This window comes from Ostrinia nubilalis, chromosome 7 (genome assembly GCF_963855985.1).
Source record: "Ostrinia nubilalis chromosome 7, ilOstNubi1.1, whole genome shotgun sequence".
Classification (NCBI taxonomy): Eukaryota; Metazoa; Arthropoda; class Insecta; order Lepidoptera; family Crambidae; genus Ostrinia; species Ostrinia nubilalis.
In genome coordinates this window covers 6,645,042-6,669,097 of record NC_087094.1, presented here as the reverse complement: position 1 = coordinate 6,669,097, position 24,056 = coordinate 6,645,042, and the positions used below count along the sequence as shown (strand labels likewise).

At 35.3% G+C, this 24,056-nt stretch overlaps 2 protein-coding genes across 7 annotated transcripts; both read right to left on the bottom strand.

Moving 5' to 3' along the window:
* Positions 1–89: 89 nt before the first annotated feature.
* On the bottom strand, positions 90–10,713 carry LOC135073174 (NADH-cytochrome b5 reductase 2). Of its 3 annotated transcripts, none has more exons than XM_063967244.1 (6): positions 10,672–10,713; positions 9,426–9,639; positions 9,012–9,130; positions 8,716–8,920; positions 4,522–4,716; positions 90–976 (listed from the first exon to the last, which is right to left on the bottom strand). In XM_063967244.1, the coding sequence occupies exons 1-6, from the start codon at positions 10,696–10,698 to the stop codon at positions 804–806; spliced, it is 933 nt and encodes a 310-aa protein (XP_063823314.1). In that variant the 5' UTR covers positions 10,699–10,713; the 3' UTR covers positions 90–803. The 3 variants fall into 3 exon arrangements, with proteins under 3 accessions (XP_063823314.1, XP_063823313.1, XP_063823311.1); XM_063967243.1 differs by lacking the exon at positions 10,672–10,713 and adding an exon at positions 10,430–10,521; XM_063967241.1 differs by lacking the exon at positions 10,672–10,713 and adding an exon at positions 10,094–10,199.
* Positions 10,714–11,903: 1,190 nt separating this feature from the next.
* LOC135073170 (proton-coupled amino acid transporter-like protein pathetic) lies at positions 11,904–22,900 on the bottom strand. Of its 4 annotated transcripts, none has more exons than XM_063967232.1 (10): positions 22,791–22,900; positions 22,123–22,243; positions 16,992–17,123; positions 16,593–16,743; positions 16,222–16,343; positions 14,710–14,794; positions 14,209–14,453; positions 13,550–13,768; positions 12,756–12,925; positions 11,904–12,222 (listed from the first exon to the last, which is right to left on the bottom strand). In XM_063967232.1, exons 2-10 carry the CDS (start codon positions 22,131–22,133, stop codon positions 11,978–11,980), a joined length of 1,380 nt encoding a protein of 459 aa, XP_063823302.1. In that variant the 5' UTR covers positions 22,134–22,243; positions 22,791–22,900; the 3' UTR covers positions 11,904–11,977. The 4 variants fall into 4 exon arrangements, with proteins under 4 accessions (XP_063823302.1, XP_063823304.1, XP_063823305.1 ...); XM_063967234.1 differs by having other exon boundaries at positions 22,787–22,895; XM_063967235.1 differs by lacking the exon at positions 22,123–22,243 and having other exon boundaries at positions 22,791–22,892.
* Between the last annotated feature and the right edge of the window lie 1,156 nt (positions 22,901–24,056).

Sequence of the window (24,056 nt, the reverse complement as noted above, 5' to 3'; positions counted from 1 at the left end):
TACAATAATTTAATAAATAATTCGAAATGTATATGTAAATGCAATATTAAAAGCATATTAGTTCAACTGTCTCAAAGTTTACTATATACCTTAATAATTTTGTAATTTTAAAATTGAGTCCAAGAGTTCCATATTTTTTCTTAATGTGCATGCATACTTATTTAAAAAAAATAAAAAATGCATTTACAAAATAATTAGCACCAGATGACCCGTCTTTCAGATTTTCTACGGTAAAATAAATAAATATAATATCTACGAATTGTATAACATCTACTAAACTACCAATACTTTAAAAAAAGTCACCCTTATAAACGTGTTCATAAAATCACAATTTTAGACATATTTTTATGAAACCGAATTCCAATTCGTATATGATACGCACATATTTTTATACGATTGGTATGCGAAATTGAATTCTACCGCCCTATTAATAAAAGTTACACCCTAGTTGAACTCTGGCTCAAGTTGTCATTTAGTATAGGAATGTCATTTTAATCCAGAGTTCATCCTAGGTGTAACTTTTTATTATTATGGGGATAAGTGTATAAACACAGGTTTCATTTTTATTAGTTTCTGCGATAAAGAATTGATTTATGAGTTCAAATCAATTTTGAAACGTTTTATTTTACATTATTTTGAACCGTTCCATAATACGGGCTTATGTTTATTTATTTATTTATTCATTTGCATTAACATATTCAGCACTATTATTCTATTGGGTTGAATGCGTCAATAAAATTATTTACCCATACTGGGACTTCTGTACTGTGATGTAAACTCAGTTTCTACATACAATAATAACCTTAGTAGGCGAAGCGAAGGTCTTCTGAGTAACCTAGTTTCTCCAGCGCCGGGTTACAGGCGAAGTTGATCATCGGTGGGGGCCCACACATGAGCGTGATGACGTCATTGCTCGGAGGGAAGAGGTGGTCGCGGATCATTTCATCGTTGATGAAACCGGTGCTGTATGTCCATCCTGTAAGTAAAGGGTAGGTATGGAATACGAATACTTACTGAATGTTTTATTAGACTAATGCCCGTTTTCACGATCAGTCCCTAATTTTTAAGTGACCCCTTTGAAAACAAAATTCCTATTATAGGGGTCACTTAAAAATTATTAGGGATTGATGGTTAAAAAGGACAAAGACAGTGGAAAACTCGTCATACATTTTTCATAAAGACGCAAATGTATGAATTTTACTGTAGTTTTAGGAGCGATTTTGAAATATAAAATTAGTCTGCTGTGTCACCAATAGGTATGGGATTGGGCACCCTCTTTTCTTTCTTAGTATGTTAGGATAGTATTATGGTTAGCAGTGATTAACGAGTCATAATGTAAGTTTCATTTAATTAGAAACTGAAAATGTATTTATGTCGTATGTCATTAATTTAAATTTTTAAGTAACCCTTTTGTTATCAAATGTCTTTGTTTAGAAAAGATTTCGCAAACTATTTAAACAATGTAAATTAATTCACATAAAAAGTAAGCTAATGACGTAAAACTGTAATTAACATACAAATTAGTAAATTAAACTAACGTCAAAAGACAACCGGTGAACCAGACAACTAACTAGATAGAAGATAGAAGCCATGACATAATCTGAAGGCTTTGTTCTCTGTATCTGTGCCTTAAATAAAATAAATAAATAATCTGAGGGCTTGTGTGAGTTTACATCAAACGTCGTCAATAGCGAGCACATCAAAATCTATGAAGATTTTAGTTCTTGAATGTATCTGCTAGGGTCGCTGTACAATCCGTCATACATTTAATGTCATTTTTTACGCAGGTTTGATGTCAACTCACACTAAGCCCTCTGAAGAGGGAACTCTGAGTTCGACCTACCTACCGCTCTTTACTTGTGTAGTTATTTATAAGAGATATTTTGCAAGAAAAATGTATAATACCTAAACAATTGAGGACTAAAGAAAAAAAAACAAATGATGTCCGAATTTTGTTTTCTAGACAAAAGACACGATATCAAGTTCGGAAAAGAGATCTGAGTTTCTGCCAACCTGTCCCTCACGAACTGTGTAAAAATAATTAATTATTTATTTGTTCTACGCTTTACGTCCGCCATTAAAGATACTGTAAACCCACGTTACTGCGTAAGGTGACCTCGTGTCATAGTATTGTATACGTAGGCGTCTTATCTGTGCGCTTTTCATTATGTAACTACTTATAGATAAACATTATCGATTGGTTAGAACATTATGTGATAGCATTTACATTTATTACTCGTATGCAGTACAGAATCACGTAGTTTTTATAACATTGATTGACTGATAGATATTTTGAATGGCATTTAATATCATTATGATTGGTCTGTGCGTGGCAAGATAGTAACACACTTGCAGCTGAAAGATAGTAAAGATGTAAATGATAATAATTAAACATGGTTTCGGTTGGTATCAAATTTATATCAAAATGAATTCAATTTAAGTTTCTAAATACCAATGCTAATGAGGGTTTTCGCGATTGAAAAATCCGCCAGATGGTAATACGTAGATGGGAGGTCCAAATGCTGCGTGATTGGTGGATTTTGACATATCTGTCAATGTCATGTCAAAAATAACCAATCATGCAGCATTTGGACCTCGCGTCTACGTATTGCCATCTGGCGGATTTTTCAATCGCGAAAACCCTCATTGCACTAAGCGAGATTCGAACCCGCAATGGACGATGACATTGTAGTTTGGTACCTACGCAAAATATCAGGCCAGGCGAACGTCGATTCCCAAGATTAAGTACTAGTTTTATTTAAATAAGTAACTCTTAATGCTACTCAGCAGCTGCGACAATACAAATCACTGGCCCGACTACTAGTCCAGTCAATAAATGCTTTAACGACGGTGTAGAGAGAAATCCCTGGAACACAATTTCTGACCTCGGGACTTTATTTAGACTAGTTAGGAGGAGAACATAGTAAAAGTCCCCGCCCTTAGCCCTTGAGCCGGCGGGGAGAGGGGGGTTTAAAGGTACCTCTTTTCGGTTTTTCGCTTAATCCTCGGAAACTATGCGTCCTAGTGACATGGCTACTATGAACCAAAAAAAGCTTATTCAATTTGCTACAGGTGAGACAGTCAAGTTTTTCTATATCTTGTATAGTTTTCGCGGCATCTGCTCTAGAAGGTCTGTAATATTGGAAATTTTAATTTTGTCTTACATGTTCCCATCAGGAGAAAATCGACTAAATCAACATTAAGCAAACATTATAGACATGGGGGAGCATGTTAAGCCTAGTTCCAGGGAGGGAACTGCATCGTGCGTATATTTAGACGAACTAATTGGAGCCACTTTTGACTCCTCATCACTCAAAAAGCACTGTGCATTAACACTTCAAATTAGGCTCATGTGTTGAGACTTGCAAGATAAACATTAGCTTCAAATTTCATAAATATACCTCAAACGGTTCTTTAGGTATTGGCGTTCAAAAATCGACATTTAGGTCACTAAAATCTATCTATCACCTGTGAAATGTTAAAATTTACTGGTTTTTTATTTGTTCCTTTGTATTTACACAATTACCTATCTGGATGCCAAATTTGAACCTTCAAGGTCATCTGGAAGTGGTTAGAATTTGGTCTTATAGGTCAGCCATGTAGATTTTTAGACGTCAATACCTAAAGAACCGTTTGAGGTATATTTATGAAATTTGAAGCTGATGTTTGTCTTGCAAGTCTCAACACATGAGCCAAATTTGAAGTGTTAATGCACAATACTTTTTGAGTGATGAGGAGTCAAATGTGACTCCAATTAGTTCGTCTAAATTTACGCACGATGCAGTCCCCTCCCTGGAACTAGGCTTAATATGCTCCCGCATGTCTATAATGTTTGCTTAATGTTGATTTAGTCGATTTTCTCTTAATGGGAACATGTAAGTCAAAATTAAAATTTCCAATATTACAGACCTTCTAGAGCAGATGCCGCGAAAACTATACAAGATATTACAAAAACTTGATTGTCTCACCTATAGCAAATTGAATAAGCTTTTTTTGGTTCATAGTAGCCATGTCACTAGGACGCATAGTTTCCGAGGATTAAGCGAAAAACCGAAAAGAGGTACCTTTAAACCCCCCTCTCCCCGCCGGCTCAAGGGCTAAGGGCGGGGACTTTTGCTATGTTCACCTCCTAACTAGTCTAAAGTCCCGAAGTCAAAAATTGTGTTCCACGGATTTCCATCTATAATGCTTTATTGACTGGACTATACCTAATGAGAATTATATGGATTTATGGTACGAGTATAAATACAGCAGGGTTACTCCGAAACCCTGTATACGTAATTTCGGGTCTATCTGTCACTATCGTTCATGCCGGGTATCTCGCTTTGCGTGAGAGGGATAGCAACATTCGAAATTTTGGTTAATGTTTTTCGGATTTACCGCAGATTCTTTAACAGCGATCGTACTAGAGGTTTTAGGCTGGGTTTCACCATCTTACTTTAACGTCAATTGTTATCGTTATAGTTACGGTCAAAATTAGGTGGTGCAACTCAACTTTAAACTCCAACTTCAGAAACTCACCTTCACTAGGCCTGTCTACTGTGTACCACAATTTGAACTGGTCCGGGTGGTCTTTCTGGTACATCTCCAGTTCGTTCCTCAGCAGGATATCTTCTTCCGTCTGGTTGGCGAAGAGCAGCCGCAGTTGGGTGCGGTCGTTGACGTCTCGGCAGATGTGCCGGACCAGTTGGAGCATTGGCGCGATGCCAGTGCCACCTGTAAATACAAATAGTCACCCAATATTAGTGATATTGTAAAGGCGAAGGTGAGTCGGTCTGTTTGTCACCATTTCACGTTACTTAAGTCCAAGGCAAGTTGCACCACCTTACTTTAACCACTTTAACTGTAAACTATAACCATAACCGGTGTTTTTTGTATAGAGTTTGACATACTTTTGACGGTTGTTATAAGTTTATGTAAGATGGTGCAACCCAGCCTAAGATTACAGCAAGTAAAAAAAAAATGTTTCTGGTCTTTAAGAAAAGGCAATAACGTTAAAAATATGGTGAGATCTATATTTCTTCTGCCTTTTATGGGTTTAAAGCACTGATATTTAGATGACATATTTATAGAGACTTAGCTAAAAACAAACAATTTTCTTATCCCTATTTTCGGAGGCGCGCGTTTAAGTATTTCTGTGATAGAAATTCTCGCGGGCGAAGCGGCGGGCAAAAGGTAGTCGGCAATAAAGTAATGATTGATGACCAAATGGTCAACTGACTCATGCAGAACACCTGTCTAGTCTAGTCTTGGATTAGGGTTGCATTGTTCAGTCGTGTAAACATGTCTAACGGATATTCTATTGCAGTTAGTAAATATCACATTTAAATATGTGCTACAATCAATCTGAGTTACAATGGTATAATCAGCAGCACAAATAGCACCTTTTTTATTACAACTACATAGATGCTGCAGTTTAGCTTGATATTATGCTGTTGTCTGTAAAAGATCAAAATAGACTGTGCATCATTAGATTTAATTTTGGTATTATTTGACTACACTACGTGACTTATGGTTCGCAAGCTGTAATTGTTTCTACTACTTATCAAATGCTAGTGGAACATTCAGCCTTTGTAAATATCAAAGTTTAATGACATTAGCACTTGGTTTATCAGTTTGTTAACACTAAAGATAGGCACTTTCATTGTCTTCTATCAGTGTTAAGAATTAGGATAAATGTATTATTTGATCGACAAATGTCTATATAAGTTTTATTTTTTATAATTATTATTTAAATAATAATAATCTGGGGGCACGGTAGTGCCCCCACCAAGTCGAGCAAAAAAGCGGCACGGCCGTACCATCCTTTTCTCGAAGCAATTTTGGCCATTTTCGACCCCCTGTATCATCGTTGTGGATAAAACTAGAAGACTGAATTTTCAGTATCCATGCAGGCATTGTAAAGACACGGTATTTTTCAAATTTCATTCAATTTGAACCAGTAGTTTAAGAATTATAACGGGTCAAAGTTTCTTAATTTTGTCACTCACTGACTGACTGACTGACTCACCGATCATCAAAATTCTAAGGCACTTCTAGCAGACCTAGAAGCTTCAAATTTGGAATATAAGTAGTGTTTGGTGTATGAATCAAGGAAAAACTAAAATATTTGGGGGCACGGTAGTGCAACCGCTAAGTCTAGCAAAATTTTTCAATTTCGGTCCAGTTTTATAAATATTTACCTAACTACTTACCTAAATAAGTTTGTAATATCATATAAAATTAAATATAAAGGCACACGGTAGTGTCCCCGCCAAGTCGAGTAACATTTTTCAATTTCGGTCCAGTTTTCAGCTCAAGAAGTAGAACCGAAAAAGAGAAAACGGAAGGCTACCTACAAAAATAAGAAAATTTCATAAGTCAGAGAGAGGACTTTAAGAAAATTCGTTGCTGGTTAGATATACATACAATAAGTAGAAGGTACCGAAAAGGAAAAAAGTAGAACTGTTTACAAAATACAAAAAGAAATGAGATCCCATCAAAATCAATACTTGTCAAAAAACGCAACTCAGTTGTTCTACGGTAAAAAGTTGTGAGATCCATGTAATACCAAGTCCAGGCCAGGAAATCTTTAACGTTTTACATAAATTATTGACTTGGCCATCGCACTAAATAATTTAATTTACACGTGTTTTCATGCGATGGCCAAGTCAATATATTTATGTAAAACGTTAAAGATTTCCTGGCCTGGACTTGGTATTACATGGATCTCACAACTTTTTACCGTAGAACAACTGAGTTGCGAGACTTGGTTTTTTTGACAAGTATTGTTTTTGATGGGATTATTATTTTACATACCTATTTATGTTGTTTTGTTAGGTATTCACTTATTTTTTACTTATCAAAAAACTAGCACTAATCTTGATAGTGCTACAGACAATAGTGATTGGAAAAACCAGTGCTATCAAAATAAGCCTATGCCATAATATACTCAACATCAAATAAACCGCACCTTCCGCGACGCGAATTTTAACGATTTTCTTCTGACACAATCATGGTGTCCCAACAATATTGGTGTTATTTGAAAGCCCAATAAATATCCTTAAATAAAAACACATTTAATTTCTTAATAAATGATTAACATATACCTACCATAAATGTGACTTGAAAAAATACCTCACTTTGGGCCCACCTATGGGATCAATTAGACCAATTTTTAGGGTTATAAAACCAAATAATGATCTCACGTGTTCTCGTTAACAGATGGATAGCGATTAATCTCAACTTAACAGTTTTATAGCCATAAAAGTTGGCTCTGGCGTAACTACCTATTTTTTGAAGAAGTGACTCTGGATCCTTCTAAAGACACATTTTTGGGGTAAAAACCTTTCCTTTAATGAAATGAAGGTTAGAACTAGGCTTTCAAATGGTGCCAATATTGGTGGGAAGTGAGGAAGCATACGTTTGAAAATGCTTGTCGCGGGAGGTGCGATTTATTTGATGTCGAGTGTATATTCCTACTATAGTACAAATTATGCAAAAGTTTGGATGTCTGGATGTTTGTTACTCTTTCACGCAAAAACGACGAAACTTTACAATATTATTGTTTATAACCCAGATTAACATATGTAGGCTATAATTTATGACGATCTGTGACAAACTAAATTTCACGCGGGTGAAGCCGCGGGCAAAAGCTAGTATATCATATCTTTAAAAATAAAGTCTTTGATAGTGTATAAGTACTAAACATAACACTTAAGCAGGCTAGAGTTTCTTTCAAATAGATAACAAAGTGATAAAATGGTGATTATTTTTGGTAGACTACTTAATACTTATGTATAAATTAAAATTACAAACAGATTGCTTAAAATTGCGGCATGTCCAAAGTTCGAATTAGAAGGTAGCTAAAATACCTTTGTACCAATAGATCTAATTTGAACTTTGGACTATTACCATGTGGTTTTAAGCTGAGTTTATGTGGGCTGGGCAGTTTGACAAAGACTGACTCATAATTATCATTTTCTTGTGAAAATATAGACTATTATTTAAATAATATTATTATCACTTTTTTTTTCTAATATCAACATCCAGGCCTTTGGACCGACGGATGTACGGCATGGACAGTAGTTAAATATTTTGTTTGTAGATCGAATTTTGTTGAATAATGCTAGGTTAAATACATTGGCACACTTAAATTAACAATACCTACCTACTTAAAGTTTATTTATAATGCTGAATTATTAATCTTTTAAAGAGAAACAATATAAAAATAAATACATTAGATAAAAATGTGGTGCTTAATAAATGTGTACAATCGTATTTTGAGCTCTAAAAATTGATTCATAGAACTGAAGATTAAAGAAATATTCAGGGAAAAATTGCTAGTCATTTAAACTACTCATGTAGAGTTGTGCTAGTCAACTGTCTGGTTAGTCAGTTCTTAATCAAACATTTGGATAATAAAACCATATTAATTAAGATCTCTATGAACATTTTGTTTTTAACATAATATTTCGTCAGGTAGCCCATTTGGGTCAGCATGGAAAGTGTAGATTAAATCTTCCATTTGCCTCAGGTAGGTAAATAATTAGAGAAACTAAATAACATGATGATGACATCCAGCTGGATCATCTGATAGGGCTAGGCAGGCATTTAAGAACCAAATGTGGTTTCAATCAGGTTAAGGCGGTTATCACACTGCGCCGCGCTCCGCGACGGAGCGCGGCGCAGTGTGATAACCGCCTAAGATTAGACATATTAATATGGATTTTGTACCTGCAATCATGTTCATTTGCTTTGCAACAACTTTGATTGGTGGGTCTTTCCTCATCTTTTTGATCATGAATGTTCCATTTCCTGCATACTGAAGCCTGCCCGATGGTCCTCGAACATCAATAGTGTCTCCAAGCCTCATGTTGTTCAAGTGTTGAGACATTTTGCCTCCATCGGGGAATTTTGGATGAACGTTTTTGAAGTACACCTAAAGTAATAGGAAAATCATAAATGCTGGTACCTACTTATAAATAAACATATCAAATAAAATAATGTGTAGTGTACTTTAACATAAATACCTTAATAACCAAATCAACATAGCCCTTCTCTTCATCACTTGATACTGGAGTGTATGCTCTGATTACAAGATCATCATCAATCTTAGCCGATAAGTGGATATGTTGACCAATGGGCAGTCCTGAAAATAAGATGAGGTTAAAATAACTTTATCTAAGTTGCAGGATTAGTCTAAGGCTGAGTTGACCGTAACTATAACCGGTGTTTTTTGTATGGAGTTTGACAGATTTTTTACATTTGTCAAAGTTAAAGTAAGACGGTGCAACCCAGCCAAACTGTATGAAATTCAAATTTAGAACTTGTGTCAATTAATAATCAAAACACAATTTTAAACAGTCAACAAATTGTTAACTGTTCTGTAGTTTAGTTTGTCTATGATCAATTAACAAAACTTCAAGCAAAATCACAAGACTTACCTAAAACATGATCATGACTCGGTAGTCCAAACCGGAATCTCCTTGTGTCATGGCTGATTTCCTCCCTCTCAATTAAAGGCAGGGCATATTTCACATTTGGGTCCACAAGAGCGACAAGCTTCTTCGGCTTTTTACTCTTCCTGCCCCATAAGCAGTTGGCAACAACCGTCACAAGGACTATTGCTGACCCAACGCCTACAACTAATGGCAAGACCTGCAATTAAATTAAAAATAAATTAATGATGCAACCTTAACTTGTTCCTAATATTATGACTGTAACCATATTATACACTGTTCAACAATTTCATTTACCTAATGTTATTTGTATGAGGAAATATTCAAATTACCTACATGTTCATTTAAATTACATGACTTTGAACATTTTTACGAATTTTATCTAGGTAGGACTTAGCAGAGTAACATTGACACCAACTCAATGTCAATAATAAATTTAAACAAAACACTCTAGAACTGCTAGAACTATGGTTAATAAGTTGGTTGGGTATTAGGCATAAAATGTGAGTGGAGGTTTTTATAGTAAAATTGACAAGTAAACTTTAGTTCTAGGCATTTAATCAAAGCAGACACCACAAAATTAAACTAAGCTGGAGGCTCCAGTGGCAAGTAAATGTTTCAAGGTTATTTAAAACAAAACAAAAAATACATACTGGTACTCTCTCCAGAAACTCGGACACAGCAAATTGTAAATTACTCATGATATAACTTAAAAGTAACCTTTGGAGCTACGTAATTACAGGCAGTGTTGTTTGACTTACACGACCGACCGCGTAAAACAGCGATGGACCAATGCAAGCACACAAATGTACGACACCTTGAACTTGTTATCTCGCATAAATCATACGCTTCGTTGATGGTAGTGATGGTACACACTATTTTAGCGAAAACGTTGCACAATGAAAACGATCACAAACCGCAAGCGGCGAAATTGATAGATAGTGAATTAATTGACAGCACGACACGCTTTGTAGCGGAACTGTACAAACCAACGAGGAGGACGAGCTCTCAACCATCATGCTGCCTTACCAATAGTTTACAAGAGAATAAACTCAATGCATTACAAATATCACGGAACTACCTATCTAATAGATTAGATACAGCCGATAAATAAATAATATCATCAAAATCTAGTAATAATCCCTCGAGTTATGTTTGAACGATTGTTTTAGTGATAAAAACATAACCTCTAAATGTATCTACTTATTTAATCTTAAATTAATTTACTTACTATTTTAGAGTTAAGTGTCAGTGGCATTTTCTTTCTTTATGTTTCTTACACAATCAGGTACACATAAATTTGAACTGTAGGTGATTTAATTTAATTTAAAATGGAAAGATTTTCCTCAAGCACTAACGAACATTCACCTCGGCTTAGTCAGCTGATTACGACTACACAGACGCAAGTGAAGTGAGAGGAATTTATAAACAGTCTTGCTGGCACCTTTGAAAGGTTTTATTTTTGGTCAAGATATGATTTACCAACTTCTCTCGGTTAACTGTTTTCAGTGATGACAATGCTCCCGAAATAGATCTTCAGACGAATTACAAAAAACCGCTGATAGGAGCTACATTTTACAGGAAAAGATATCAATTCTTTGAAGCTCCGTAGATTTAATTATTATCAAAATATAATTAACACACTTGGTGCACTATTAAATTTATTAGAACGAGATAAATAAAAGTTTTTTAGAAATTGGAATTTTAAAATTGGCGGGATTTCTGCTGACTTTTGTTTTTTTTATGGCTTTCACGGCTTGTGCAACTGTGCATTAGCCAAAGATGGGCTATGTGGGTTGCGAATGTTGCGATGCGAATTTTGTGCAGGAAAATCGGGAAATTCAGGAAAGGAAGGAACGAAAACGTTTAGTACTGTCGGTGGTCTCCGTAAAGTGCCTCATCTTTCCTGATACCATGGTACTATTACTTATTCTGTGCTGATACTCCCTAATTTATTATTTAATACTTGTTTGTACTGAATGTGGGGATCATCTTTTTTTTTTTTTTTTTATTTATCTAAAATAATCTACAATGTAATTTTTATGTATGATATTGTAGGTAAAATCTGTTTATTTCATTTTTTATCACTTGAATAAGCAGTAAACTTAGTCTTAATTAATTAATCTAATTTAAATTATTCGTCACTGGCCATAATTGTATTTAGGTAATGCAAAGCACACGAAGTCATTAAAAAAAGTTTGCTTCTCACTCCCCTGCAATTAGGTATTTTAGTTTTGTATGCCTGCATGATGACCTTTCTGAATGCAATTTAAATTTAAATATTATGTTATGGCTGTACTAATGTACTTATACTTTACTTAAATTACAAAACATAAGCGGTTTGATTGAGGTTCAATCAGAAGGTGTAAGACAGTTTTTTGAATGAAAAATCATGTTCTGAGCATCACGTGATCATTAAAAATTGAGGGTTTATTCGACAATCAAAACCACAAATATTATAGGTAATCTATTTAATATTAATACAAAAATAAAGGTAATACTGTATTTACAAGCAAATTAACACAGTCACAGTTGTTTCACGAATTATGAGTCCGGATAATTTCTCTGATACTTTGCGTTACTCCTGTCACAAGGACGAACGAGCCAAACAATATTAGAAGCGTATCTTTGATGAGGATCCACTTGTATTTGCCGAGAGCTCTCTCCCATCTGAATATCAAGTCCAGGATGGAAGGTGCGATAAGCCCGAGGAATGAATAGAAGAACGCTCCTTCAAGGCCTATCACCTGTTCCAGCCGGGGTAAGGTGGCTGCGGCAATCACTGAAACGAAAAGAAAGAAGACACTTGTACTTAATATTTTTAAACTAAAGGCCTATTCAAACCTGAGCGATATTTGCTGCCGCTGTGGGTAGCGAATACCGCTTAGGTCTGAATAGGCCTTTAAGCGGGTAAGGATGAACCTTAAATGGTTGGAATCATTCGTGTCAAGTATTGAAGTTCAGGGTGAGTGAAATTTAGATAGTTTAAATATCACTTTTATTTGTTCAGTCTCTTTTCACAGAAGCGATAAGTCAGTTTCATAATTCATCTAGGCATATTAGGAACACATCCCGAATTCAAAGGTAAGGACATCAGGATATAAGTAAATGCAAGATGCATCGCTTTTACAAATCGCATACCAACACAGACAATTTGTATCATTTATATATTTTATAACATCGATGTACTCAATTAAATAGGTACCTACTTACCTACTGGTACCATGTAGAGGTCAGACGACAGCACATCAGACTATAGGTACCTAAGTACCTATGTTTTTAGTTTTTAATTGGACGTTCTGTTGTGGAACTTACCCGTGAGAATCGCAAAGACAGCCCTCATAACAGATTGGGCGATGTTGTGGTACTTCTTAGCCACGTGCTCCTGAGTGTTGCGCCACACGATCTCCATGGGCACGTAGAACTGCAGCGTGTATGTGAAGAAGATGGCCAGCACGATGAAAATCTTGGCCAGTAGCGCTGGACTGAAATTTGAATGAATGAAATAAATAATAAATATAATAATTCTTTGGTCAATTTCACACAGCGCCAGCTAGCCCCAAAGTAAGCAACTTATATGCCTGTGTTATGGGTGCTAGCTTAACTGATAATACTACTTATTGTATACTTTTTAAATACATACCTAAGGAATTAAAATTAAATAGGCAACATAAATTAAAATTCATCATTTTAATTTCTGCCCGGCCAGGAATCGAACCCGGGATCCCTCGACATAGTAGTCCGTTCTGAACCACTACACCAAAGGGCCGACATGAACATCAGTTTTAATAGCTGTGTGTGGATTTTGTTACGGTTGGGGTTTTACCTACTGATTGATACTGAAGCTATAGGGTCGCCGCACACGGGCCACCGGCCATAACTACGAAAATTTATGTAAATATGCCAGTGGCAGCCTTTTGTCGTTGTGGCAGGTGCCCCGTGTGCGGCAATCCTTAGCAATTCGTAATCGTAGAATCCCAGCGGAAATAATTAAGTCTCTTGAAAACTATTAAGTTACAATCTCAGATACGACTATAGCGTTGATCCTGATTTTACTATTTTAGGTAATATCGATGAAAAGAGAAATATAAGTAGGTAGATCTTCTTACATTTCGCCTTTATCCGTCGGTAGATTGAGGGTGATACTGCCCAAAGCATCTTCTCCGTACTTGACGTAGCCCAAGACTCCCATCAGCATGTATAGTACGACTACCACGGTCATAGTGATGTTCAGGACTCCAGGGCAGCCGAGGAAGTGCTTCGGCTTGGCCATGGCGTTCTCAACTGGCAACACAACACCGATGCCTTCCATTGCGAATATAACTGTGCTGAAATAGATTTTCATATAAATTAATTATGTATAAAATAGATAGAGTTATTAGGTAGAGTATAATAATTAAACAATTTTACTCATGAGCCTTTATGAATTTACTAACTGTGCTGGTGATATCAATGTGATCATCAACCATGATGTCATAATTTTCGATTATGTCATCAAAGGCGCAGTTGACTGACAACTTAACGTTACCCTTTGAATGGATTCGTATTGTTTTTGGAAAAATGTTTACTCATATTATTTTTGGAAAATCAGGTTGATTCATAACTGCACTTCTGACGCAAACATAAAACCATTACTTCTTAGGTGCCGATGTTAAGGGACCATTATTACAAGTGCTTTTATACTGAGAACGTAAATCAGTCAGAACCTCCAAGTGAAGAGTTCAACTCTACAATTTTTGGCTAAACAGAATATAAAATTGAAACTCACCCGATGAATAAGGGCAGTCTTCCTATATCGACAGACATGGGCTTATAAGCGATATCCGGGAAGTCGGTGCAAATGTAATACAGGCAGATGACAAATGTCAGCACTAGTAGCAGATTCGCGAAGCCAGAGAATGGGGCGAGGTACTTCAAATTCCTGATCTGGGTAAAAATCAGGATTGGCACCAGGAACATGAGACAGTACATCGTATTGGTTATCTTGTTTTCTGGATAGAAGTGGTTTATAACCTGGAAGAAGAAAACGAGAACGGTATAATTTTCATATTAGGTATTTAAATGAATACCTACTTTTCAAGGTAGGAAGGTAGAGGTAGAGGAGGTTTGTTCATCAGTACAATCTCAAATGAAAATACGTGCATTGATAAAAATAGACTATCCTAATCTGATATCAAAATAATTATGTAGTAATTAACTTCATTTCACGTGTAACAGCAACATTGTTGTTACGTTACGAAATGGTGGAGCTGTCAAGGTTCCAACTTACCTGTACAACAGAATCGACGAGCAATATGACATACACTGCACAGGCGCCAAGAATCGTAAAAGCCATAGCCCAGTCTATAAATATTCTGAAATTAAAAAAGATAACAAATTTAACATAATACTTACAACTGGTTAAATTGCTCCTAAAATGCTGAAAAGTAATACCAGAGCCAGCATTAGGTAAGGCCTATAGATCGTTTCATCCACGAAGACTTCCGCTAACGTTTCAATGTTATCGGTATAGACCAGTGGTTCCCAAACTTATTTAGTCTAATGCCCACTTTGAGAATAAATAATTTTTTAGCGCTCCCCATTTTTGTAGTCAAGAGTCGAGCTCAGTCGGTGTCTAAGAGTCCTCCTAGTAGATGACGCCTCCCAAGCCTCTACACAACGTCCCGATTTTTTTTTCTGGGTCTCTTACCGCCCCCCTTTAAGCCTGCAGCGCACACAAGGGGGCGTTATCGCCCACTTTGGGAAAGACTGGTATAGACGCTAAATTATCCATGAGCAATCCGAGCATCATTATTTTAGTGTGCGTGTGCATGTGAACAAACACCCCACTCCCCGCACTTTCCTCGACCAAAAATTGGTAGGGCGCGTCTTCGTGGATGAAACGATCTATACCTAGAGTAGAAAATGACCATGGTTCTGAATGAGATTTTTCTCATAGCTCTCCATACTTAATTACATGAAGTAGGACTCTGGAGTGGTTAATAAATATTAATCAGAAACCCATGTGTTTAGAAGCACATTGTATCATCATTGGATAAGCTCACGTCTGTATTGTATTATCTCGGAGATGATCTATATGTATAAAGTATTATAGGATTTAATTAGGTAAGCAATGCATCAGATGCGCATTATGTAACATAGATCCATCATACTGATCAAATGTTATACATAACAGAATCTATTACTATTGTTACATTGCCATTAACATTGTATGTATCGGTAAATATAGCTTCAGGCCTTTTGGTGGCTAAAATAACTATTAGTACTATACTGAAAAGTATTTATTTTTACCAATCATCGCGCTACTACGCCGTAAATTCAAAGACGATTTCAATTCGTTTGGTCTTTTGATCGACTGTGATTAATTATATCAAACTCAAGGAGAAGCGGTCGACTTTGTATTTTTACTTTAATTGGTACGATACTCCTTTGCACAAAGATACTACTCACCATGAGAATCAGAGTTATCATCATTAATAGCTTTACTGATAAAATATCATAGGTATATTTATTTAGTCTTGGTTTGTGACAATTTTTAGACACATTTAAACTTATCTAAGTGATACTGGTGATACCTTCAATGACCTGACATTTTTATAACTACCAATTCACTTTTAATAAAGTGATAAGAAAACTGAATTAATTAATGGATTACGTGATTCTACCTAGAGTTTGATTTTAATGTGTGGTAAATTTTATTGTGCTCTAAAAAAATTTAACTAACAGTTTAGTTCCACTTTATCCTTTATTTTTATAAGATGATAGGAATTATTTTACCGACCTAGATGCTCGTGAAAATCTTCTAAGAGGTTGAGGACCTGTAGCGAAGACTGCCTCCACAGTCTCAGCGTATCCGAGTGAAGGGACTTTCGAGACCTTCGAGACATCTTGTGAAGTTTTAACCTGGAAAAAATGAATGTTAATGTTATTAAAGAACATTTTCAACACCAATAATAAGTCAATAATAGCCGACTGGGAATAACCGATATTTGATAAAAAAATAGAGTCAGCATAGAGTTTTTGAATATGAGATTCGAAATTGTCTCGTTTAAAAAATCTTGAAATTTTCTTCTAATTATAAAGTTCTTATCATGGTGATGTCGAATTTTCTCACATCAATTTAAGATCTTAGATTAGACAAAAGTTAAGTACCAGTAAAAAGACGCAATGCGTACAAATGTAGCCGAGGATGACGGTGCCAAATATGCCGATGACAGTGCCCGCGTTCTTGAAAGCGGCAGGCATGGCCAGGATGCCGGATCCAAGAGATGACTTCAGGAGATTTGCGAAGGACTGCACATCCCTGCAAGAAAAAAGAAAAATATGATCATTGACAAGAAGAGATAGTTTAGAGGCAACTGTAGCGCCAACTGAAACCCTGTACTTACATAGAGGTGACTATATTTTTGGAATGAATTTCATGATTTTATTTTACTTGGCTTTGTTATAAAATAAAGGTTATTCAACTTTACAATATAAGTGCATACCTACTAGGTACTTTTACTCGAATTTATACAAATAAATTGTTAATAATTTAAATAAAATACTTACGAATTAGGATGTTCCAATTTTCTGTTTTCAAATGGGTCATAAGCTTTTTCTAGTTCCTCTTCTTTACATTTTGTGTTGATTGTGTTTATTGTTAGAGTCGACGGGTAACTTACATTGTCCGTAATTATGGCTCTGCAAAAGACATATTCATTAATAACGGTTAAATTGGCATTAACCATTCTGTTTTTAGGTATTGATTGTAGATTTTAACTAACGACCAATGCCTTTTCAAATTAATTTTCAGTATTCCATAGGAGTGCGAGTTCGTAATGCTCTATTTTTTTAGTTTTCTCTCTTCCCGTGTGTAGATGAAATGATACGGAATCGTGAATGTGACTAGATAGGTACCTACTAACATTAAACTTTCGCAACTTCCGTTTGGCATTCTTTAGGAAGTAAGGATTCTAATGGCTGTTTTCACCATCAATCCCTAATTTTTAAGTGACTCCGCCACCAAACAAAATTCGTATTATGTGTTACCAACCATAGGAGTCACTTAAAAATTAAGGATTGATTGTGAAAACGGGCATAAGACCTATTGTCTATTTGTTGTTTTCCTACATTAATAGCCGATCTTTATTGTGGTTTTTCATTACAATTTTAGAGTTATTATGATTATGGATTGGTCATGTCTGTCGTACTTATAACAATTTTTTTGGTAGGTACATACTACAGAGGAAACGTTTTCATACTTTTCATGCATCGCTTAAAATTTCTACCGGTATTTTTGTAGCAAAAATTTGGCACAGGAACATTGTTGTTTTGTCAAAATATGCCAAGGCCGACATATTTGTAGTAGCGCGGGCGCAGCGTAGTATCCTTGCCTGTGCACTTTTGTAGTAGGTACTATTTTGATGATGACAGTACCTACGCGCATCGAATTTGATAATCATCATCTCAAGTGACTAGCCTTGTGCATTCATAAATGTATTAGGTAACTATGAGATATAACTTAAAATTAAATCTTGTTAAGCAAAGGTCGACTATTCTTAAACAAAAGCCTTCATTTCAAGGAATTAATTAGTTAAACCACAGAATAATATAAGTGTTAAACGTAGCAGCTCATACAATGAAACTACTACAATAAAATTGTATTTAATCGCTAAGAGATAAGTAAATTTAATAAGCGAGAATCATCACTTGATCCTTACGTAAACTAGAGGTAAAATAAAATGACGTACTATAAAGTATGGTGGCGAGACCAAGGATAAAGACTTTAAGGAAGATATTATAAAATAGTAACTACTTAATAAGTGTATTGCGCATCCAATATACTTGTGAGTAGGAATGTATGGTAAAATCATTGCGTCAAACAAGTTTCCACATTCTGACTATCCGGAAAATTATGTTGACACATCAAGGCTTCTAAGGAAAATGTTGATTGGACGCTAGATCACTGCAACTTACAACTTAATCACGATGAATCATAATCATAATCATAATCATTTATTTATTTAATTTTATGTAACCTACTTTTCAACTTACGGAAAAAGTGCGTTGTGGCTGATCTGACGCAAGACTGAGACATATTAAGGACATGCATTATCATCATGGAAAGGTCGTCGTTTGGGAACTCGTTATGGATAATAATCGTTTAGGGAAAGTTGGAGGAACTTGATTCTCGAATGAGTGTGTAACCGCCTGCTCGATGGACCGACGACCTTAAACTAAGTATTCTTTGCATTCAGAATAAAATAAAAATGATTTAACTGTTGAGATTAAGTATTTCCTCCTAACCTAATCTGCTAAAGATTGCAACTTTGTTGCATTGCACTTATTTACAGAGTGCTACTTATTTTAGAACGTTTCTTAAAAACAAGATAACGAGTTTATTTTAAGTTCATTCAAGGATGTGTCTGCATTATCCTAACTTATCTATCATCTACAGGATATGCAATGGGAATTATAATCCAGCAATTAAAAACATCACAAGCCAGCTCCAATCCAAAACAAGTTGAGGTTTTATTTACCTAATTGTCTTTATTTTGTAAAAGTGACGGTGTGGTGCAAGTAGGAAAGCAAAGAAGTTATTTCGCATCCGCAGTAAAACAAGACGTTTAACCGATTGATAAAGTAATTTAATTTACCAACTGGTAAATACGTCAAAAACAAAAGGATTGGCAACTGGTCGATTCAAGCCTACAGCACTGTCAGATCCAATCGAAACTGTAAATAATGAGAGTTTTCGCGATTGAAAAATCCGCCAGATGGCAATACGTAGGCGCGAGGTCCAAATGCTGCGTGATTGGTGGATATTGACATATCTGTCAATGTCATGTCAAAAATAACCAATCATGCAGCATTTGGACCTCGCGCCTACGTATTGCCATTTGGCGGATTTTTCAATCGCGAAAACCCTCATTGCACGAAGATTTTTCCCAACGGAGGTTGAACCAAGAACCTTTCTAAAGGTATCTGACCGAAAGCAATTTTACGAGTATGTAGGTACGCGAAATACAAATTACATGAATAGACATCATCAGTTGATACATTTTCAGTTTGCTGACTGGCAGATTTCCAAATCGTTAATAAAATGTGTCTGTGTAGGGATCAGTGATTCATGTTATTGTCTATTAATTAATAACGAAATAATATTGCGTTAACTCGTCACTTCTATAATGACTATAATAATTAGAAACGCACTTTTGTTGTCCTTGCTGAGAATACAACCAATTAAGTTAACCTATTTCATTAATGGAGAAACTTAAAATAAGTAATTATTATTAATCAGAATATTGTTATGGCGTGTACGAATATTTCCCACAATATAATGCAGAAATTGTGTTGTGGTTTCTCTACCTACTATTATCGAAGAAGCTATCTCCTATAAGAAGAATACCAATTTTAATTAGATACTTTTTCTTATACCTTCAATACTGTGCACAGCCAGTAGAGAAAGAACAGAATACTATTTCATTAAAATTATATCTCCATTCTTCTTTCTTGCTTAGTATCAAAGAATATTCCGGTGTGTAGGCACCTAATGTTACCTACGCATAAATTAAAAGCGTAGTAAATCGATAAAACCGTACATTATTTTCCTTTTAAACTACTTATTAGCACAAACAAAGGAACAACTATTTAAACTGGTGGATAAAAATTAAATCCTCCTTTTAAATCTATTGGCAAAATTGTCGCGTAGTTGCACAAACTTTGGCGCCATTTCATATAAGCCGTTATAACGCCTACATGCTCTACGAATAGTTTGCCGTTCGTTTGTCGGATAGCAAATAGATACGTTAACGAAATGTAAATATTTCTACCCGGCGAAATATAATGCCCGATGAAATATTACACAAAAGGTATTTTTAAGTGACGTTAGATCAATATCGTATCAACTCGTTTCATTTGGTCGTCAAATTCTTACAATTTACCTAGTTTAGTCATTGAAATTGCAAAATGTTTTTGCTAGCGCGTAATAAAATATGTAATTAACTTTGAAACTTAACCTTAGAACTTTTATTGGATAACCTTTGCATCAAAAAGTTAGATTGTGAAAATATAATGTATCCACAAAATAGCTGTAAGATTTAAAGAGAAGAAAACATTAGAGTTAAAGGACATTTATTTAAAAAGTGTCTTAATTTGTTGAAACATGAGGACCATTTTATTCTTATACCTTACGTTTGCAGAACTTTTAGTTGTATCAAATTGATCAAGTGCATAAGTTTTAAATCTAAAATCATTCTCAAATTCTTTAATTTCACAGTTGTTTCGAACGGTAATATTAGAAAGTTTATCGACGATCACGAGTTGATTTTAATTCGCGATCCTTGATAACAAAATACTGAAGATACACTAATAAACTTACGTCGAGCTGAACTCCTTCATATTGTAGCTATTTGACATTATCACAGTCTTGAAATTCCTGCTGAAACTTTATTAACCACTCACTGACGCTATGTTTTGTTTACGATATTTATTTTATAATGTACGCAGTCGCACGACATGTTTCGCGCTGCGCGTCGCAACAGTCAATGGTCGGCTATGTATTACTATGATGAGGTTTATAAATACTTAAGTATAATACCTCACAGACATGCGCTTCTGGCATGAGCACCCGTATTCCAGATCGCTTAATAACCTGGGGTTTATGTCTGTTATGCTTGGTATGAAATTTCGCTAGTATTGTTTATTATTTATGAATTCGTTTTCTTGCCAAAGTGACGGTAGAGTTGAAGAGAGATTGGCGAATCTTGAAAGCAGTGAAAATTACTCATAAATTTCATCACTTTTACTCATGTCACTTATTAATACTATTGCACCTTCACTGTAGATCCTGGCTATACAGGAGTTGCAGTGGTGGGAAAATGTGGTAGGATAAGTCCCCGTAATTTTCTTTTTTATACTCAAGTTACCAACGTATTTTTTTTAGATATTGACAAATTCAATCATGTTGGTAAACCAACGGAGTGATTTCATCAGCATTTTCCTCCGATAACCTACTCAGGTTAATAGTAATAATTATGTTGTTTCCGCGCAAACGTGTAATGAAAACCCCAGGGGTTAATGAATAAAATGCGTTTCCCTTTTTCTAATTGGATCTCGAACTAGACAGTTGCATTTTCCTTAATACGTCATACAGATCTTTCAAAGTGAGATCGGTTCGGTGATAGAGATACATTGTACTCTGAATGTAGCGGTATTTTTGGCACAAATTATATGTACATTAATCTGGGCGATCATGAATGTAAGTCATTAACATAATTATGTCTAGACTTCACATACTAAGGAATTGAATGTTTTAAATATGTACACTTTGTTCAGTAAAACATTGTAAAATAAATTCAGATTGGGCAGTGTCCTGTTATTTATTCCAAAAATACAAAAAATACCTACTTAAACGTCATATTTACTTACCTTTACTTTTTAACTGTATCGAAATTAATATTTTTAAGAGCCATATTATTCGACTATTATGGCAAAAAGATTTGAAGCTAAAACTACACATTTCGATGAAATTAACGTTAAGTTTATTTAAACACGCTTAAAAAGGTTTTCTATGCCATTAGGTGATCTTTCAGCCGCTAAGTTATTCCTGAAGGAAATCGCCTGTCAGTCACTGTTTTGTAAAACTTTCCAATAATAACACAATATTTTGATACAGTTTTATGAAATACATTTTACTTACATTTCTTGCATAGTAGATGCGCTTCATTTGAGCCGATTACGTGTGGGGATATGGTATTCACGAGAAAGATTGCGTTAAAAATGCCAGATCGCCGCGCTGCATGCCTGGTAGCCCTCTCTTGCTATAACAGTGAGTATAATGAGACTAATACATTCTCATTAAAGTTTAATATAAATTACAAGTCATATACTAAAGAATAAAGACCTGTAAAAATTCGTCGAAGTGAGAAATCTAAGGAAACCCAAATGCGGAAGGTTAGAAGTACCCGTAGAATGTATTCATGTCCAGTCTGCACTTCGTTTTTCGTGTATGTTTAAGTGTTTGTTGGAGCTTTTCTTAATGCATTCAAGTCAAATTCGAACAGGAAAACTATCGCACTGGATCCACGTGAAAACTCTATCTTTTGCACTAAGATCCGCATTTTGTGTTTTCTGTTTCTAATTTCAGACGTCACGGAATGCTAGGTTGGACATAAACAATAATGTTATTATTGTAGCAACATTCATTGCATGTAGCTTCTATAAATAAACAAATAGCGCCGCGTTGTCATGAGAATTGGTTGCTAGTGATAAAATTGGCTGAGCATTAGATTAAATTCGTTTTGTTTATTTTAATCCTTTGAAAAGCTATCTCTAACTCTTCTTAGCCTTACAGAAGTACCTACTTACGTTCAGCTTTGAATAAAATATTTTCCAATTTTGAGATTGTACGGGAACTTCATTACTAATACTCGTACGTTAGAGTAACTCAAGTCCTAATTAACTACTGAAGTGAATACAAAACAATATGAATATTTGGCACACTTGACACTGTAGGCGTCCGTATAAATAGGTTTAGAAAATTCCCACGTGATACCTACAGTCTGGCAGCGAGTGGAGCGTAAGGGCTAAGATTGTTAGTTCCCAAAAGTAGACAAGAATTTGACATAATTATTAATAAAATGGGACGATTTCGAATGATAGACGGCTTTCTACTTTTGTAACGACTAAATTTAAATGAACTCATGACCTTTGTTACGTATTAGCTTCATTGCAAATTGAAGTAATTAATCCTTGATCTCATCTCTCTTATAAATTAACATTGATATATTTAGAATGATGTAGGTGGATGTAGGTAAGTGAGGTAGGTATCTAGAATAAAGAATGTGTACAGGGGATTTATATAATTACTTAGTTAATCACGTAGTTTTATCACATTGCTGAGTTTAAACATTATTATATCTTAACATGTTAAATAAGGAAAATTTTAAATACTGTACAAAAACCGGTCTGTAACGATCTGTCAATTTATCAATATACGATTCAACTCGCTAGAGTCACGAGATTGGTTTGCCATAAATAAAACGACGCTCCGTTTATTGAGTCGATTAGTCATTCTCTGTTTTGTTGAGATCATTTTATCGATCGAAAATCGAATCCTGTTTGAGAGTTATATTTTCTCAGTTCGTTACACTCTTGATATGGTGGTCGTGGTCGTCAGGAGTGTGGATTGTTGTAGGAGGATGTTGCTCTCCTCACGATGTCTCGCCATATTTGCCTGTTGGTGGTTACTAACCACCTAACCACTGGTTATATAGCTTGGTGTATTCATACAGGGGACTGCCCACATCAATCTTATGTATAGTAATTTCAAAATAGGGCACGGAATCCTAAAAAGATGAGGATTGCTGAATATATCTATGCACCACTGTGCATAAATTAGCGGGAACATTGACTTGAAGTAGAGAATAGCGTCTAACGTCGCGTTCGTATGGAATTGGAAACAGGTTTTAAACTTTTTGAGGATAAAATAACACCTAAAAGACAATAACTTATCATGAATAAAACGTGTAAGGAATATACAAATACCGTTACTAATTTTATGTTTACTCGGCTTGATGGGCCTTGACGAAAGTTGCTCCGTTGCTTGAGCCACGTCCTACCTTATAAGGTAAT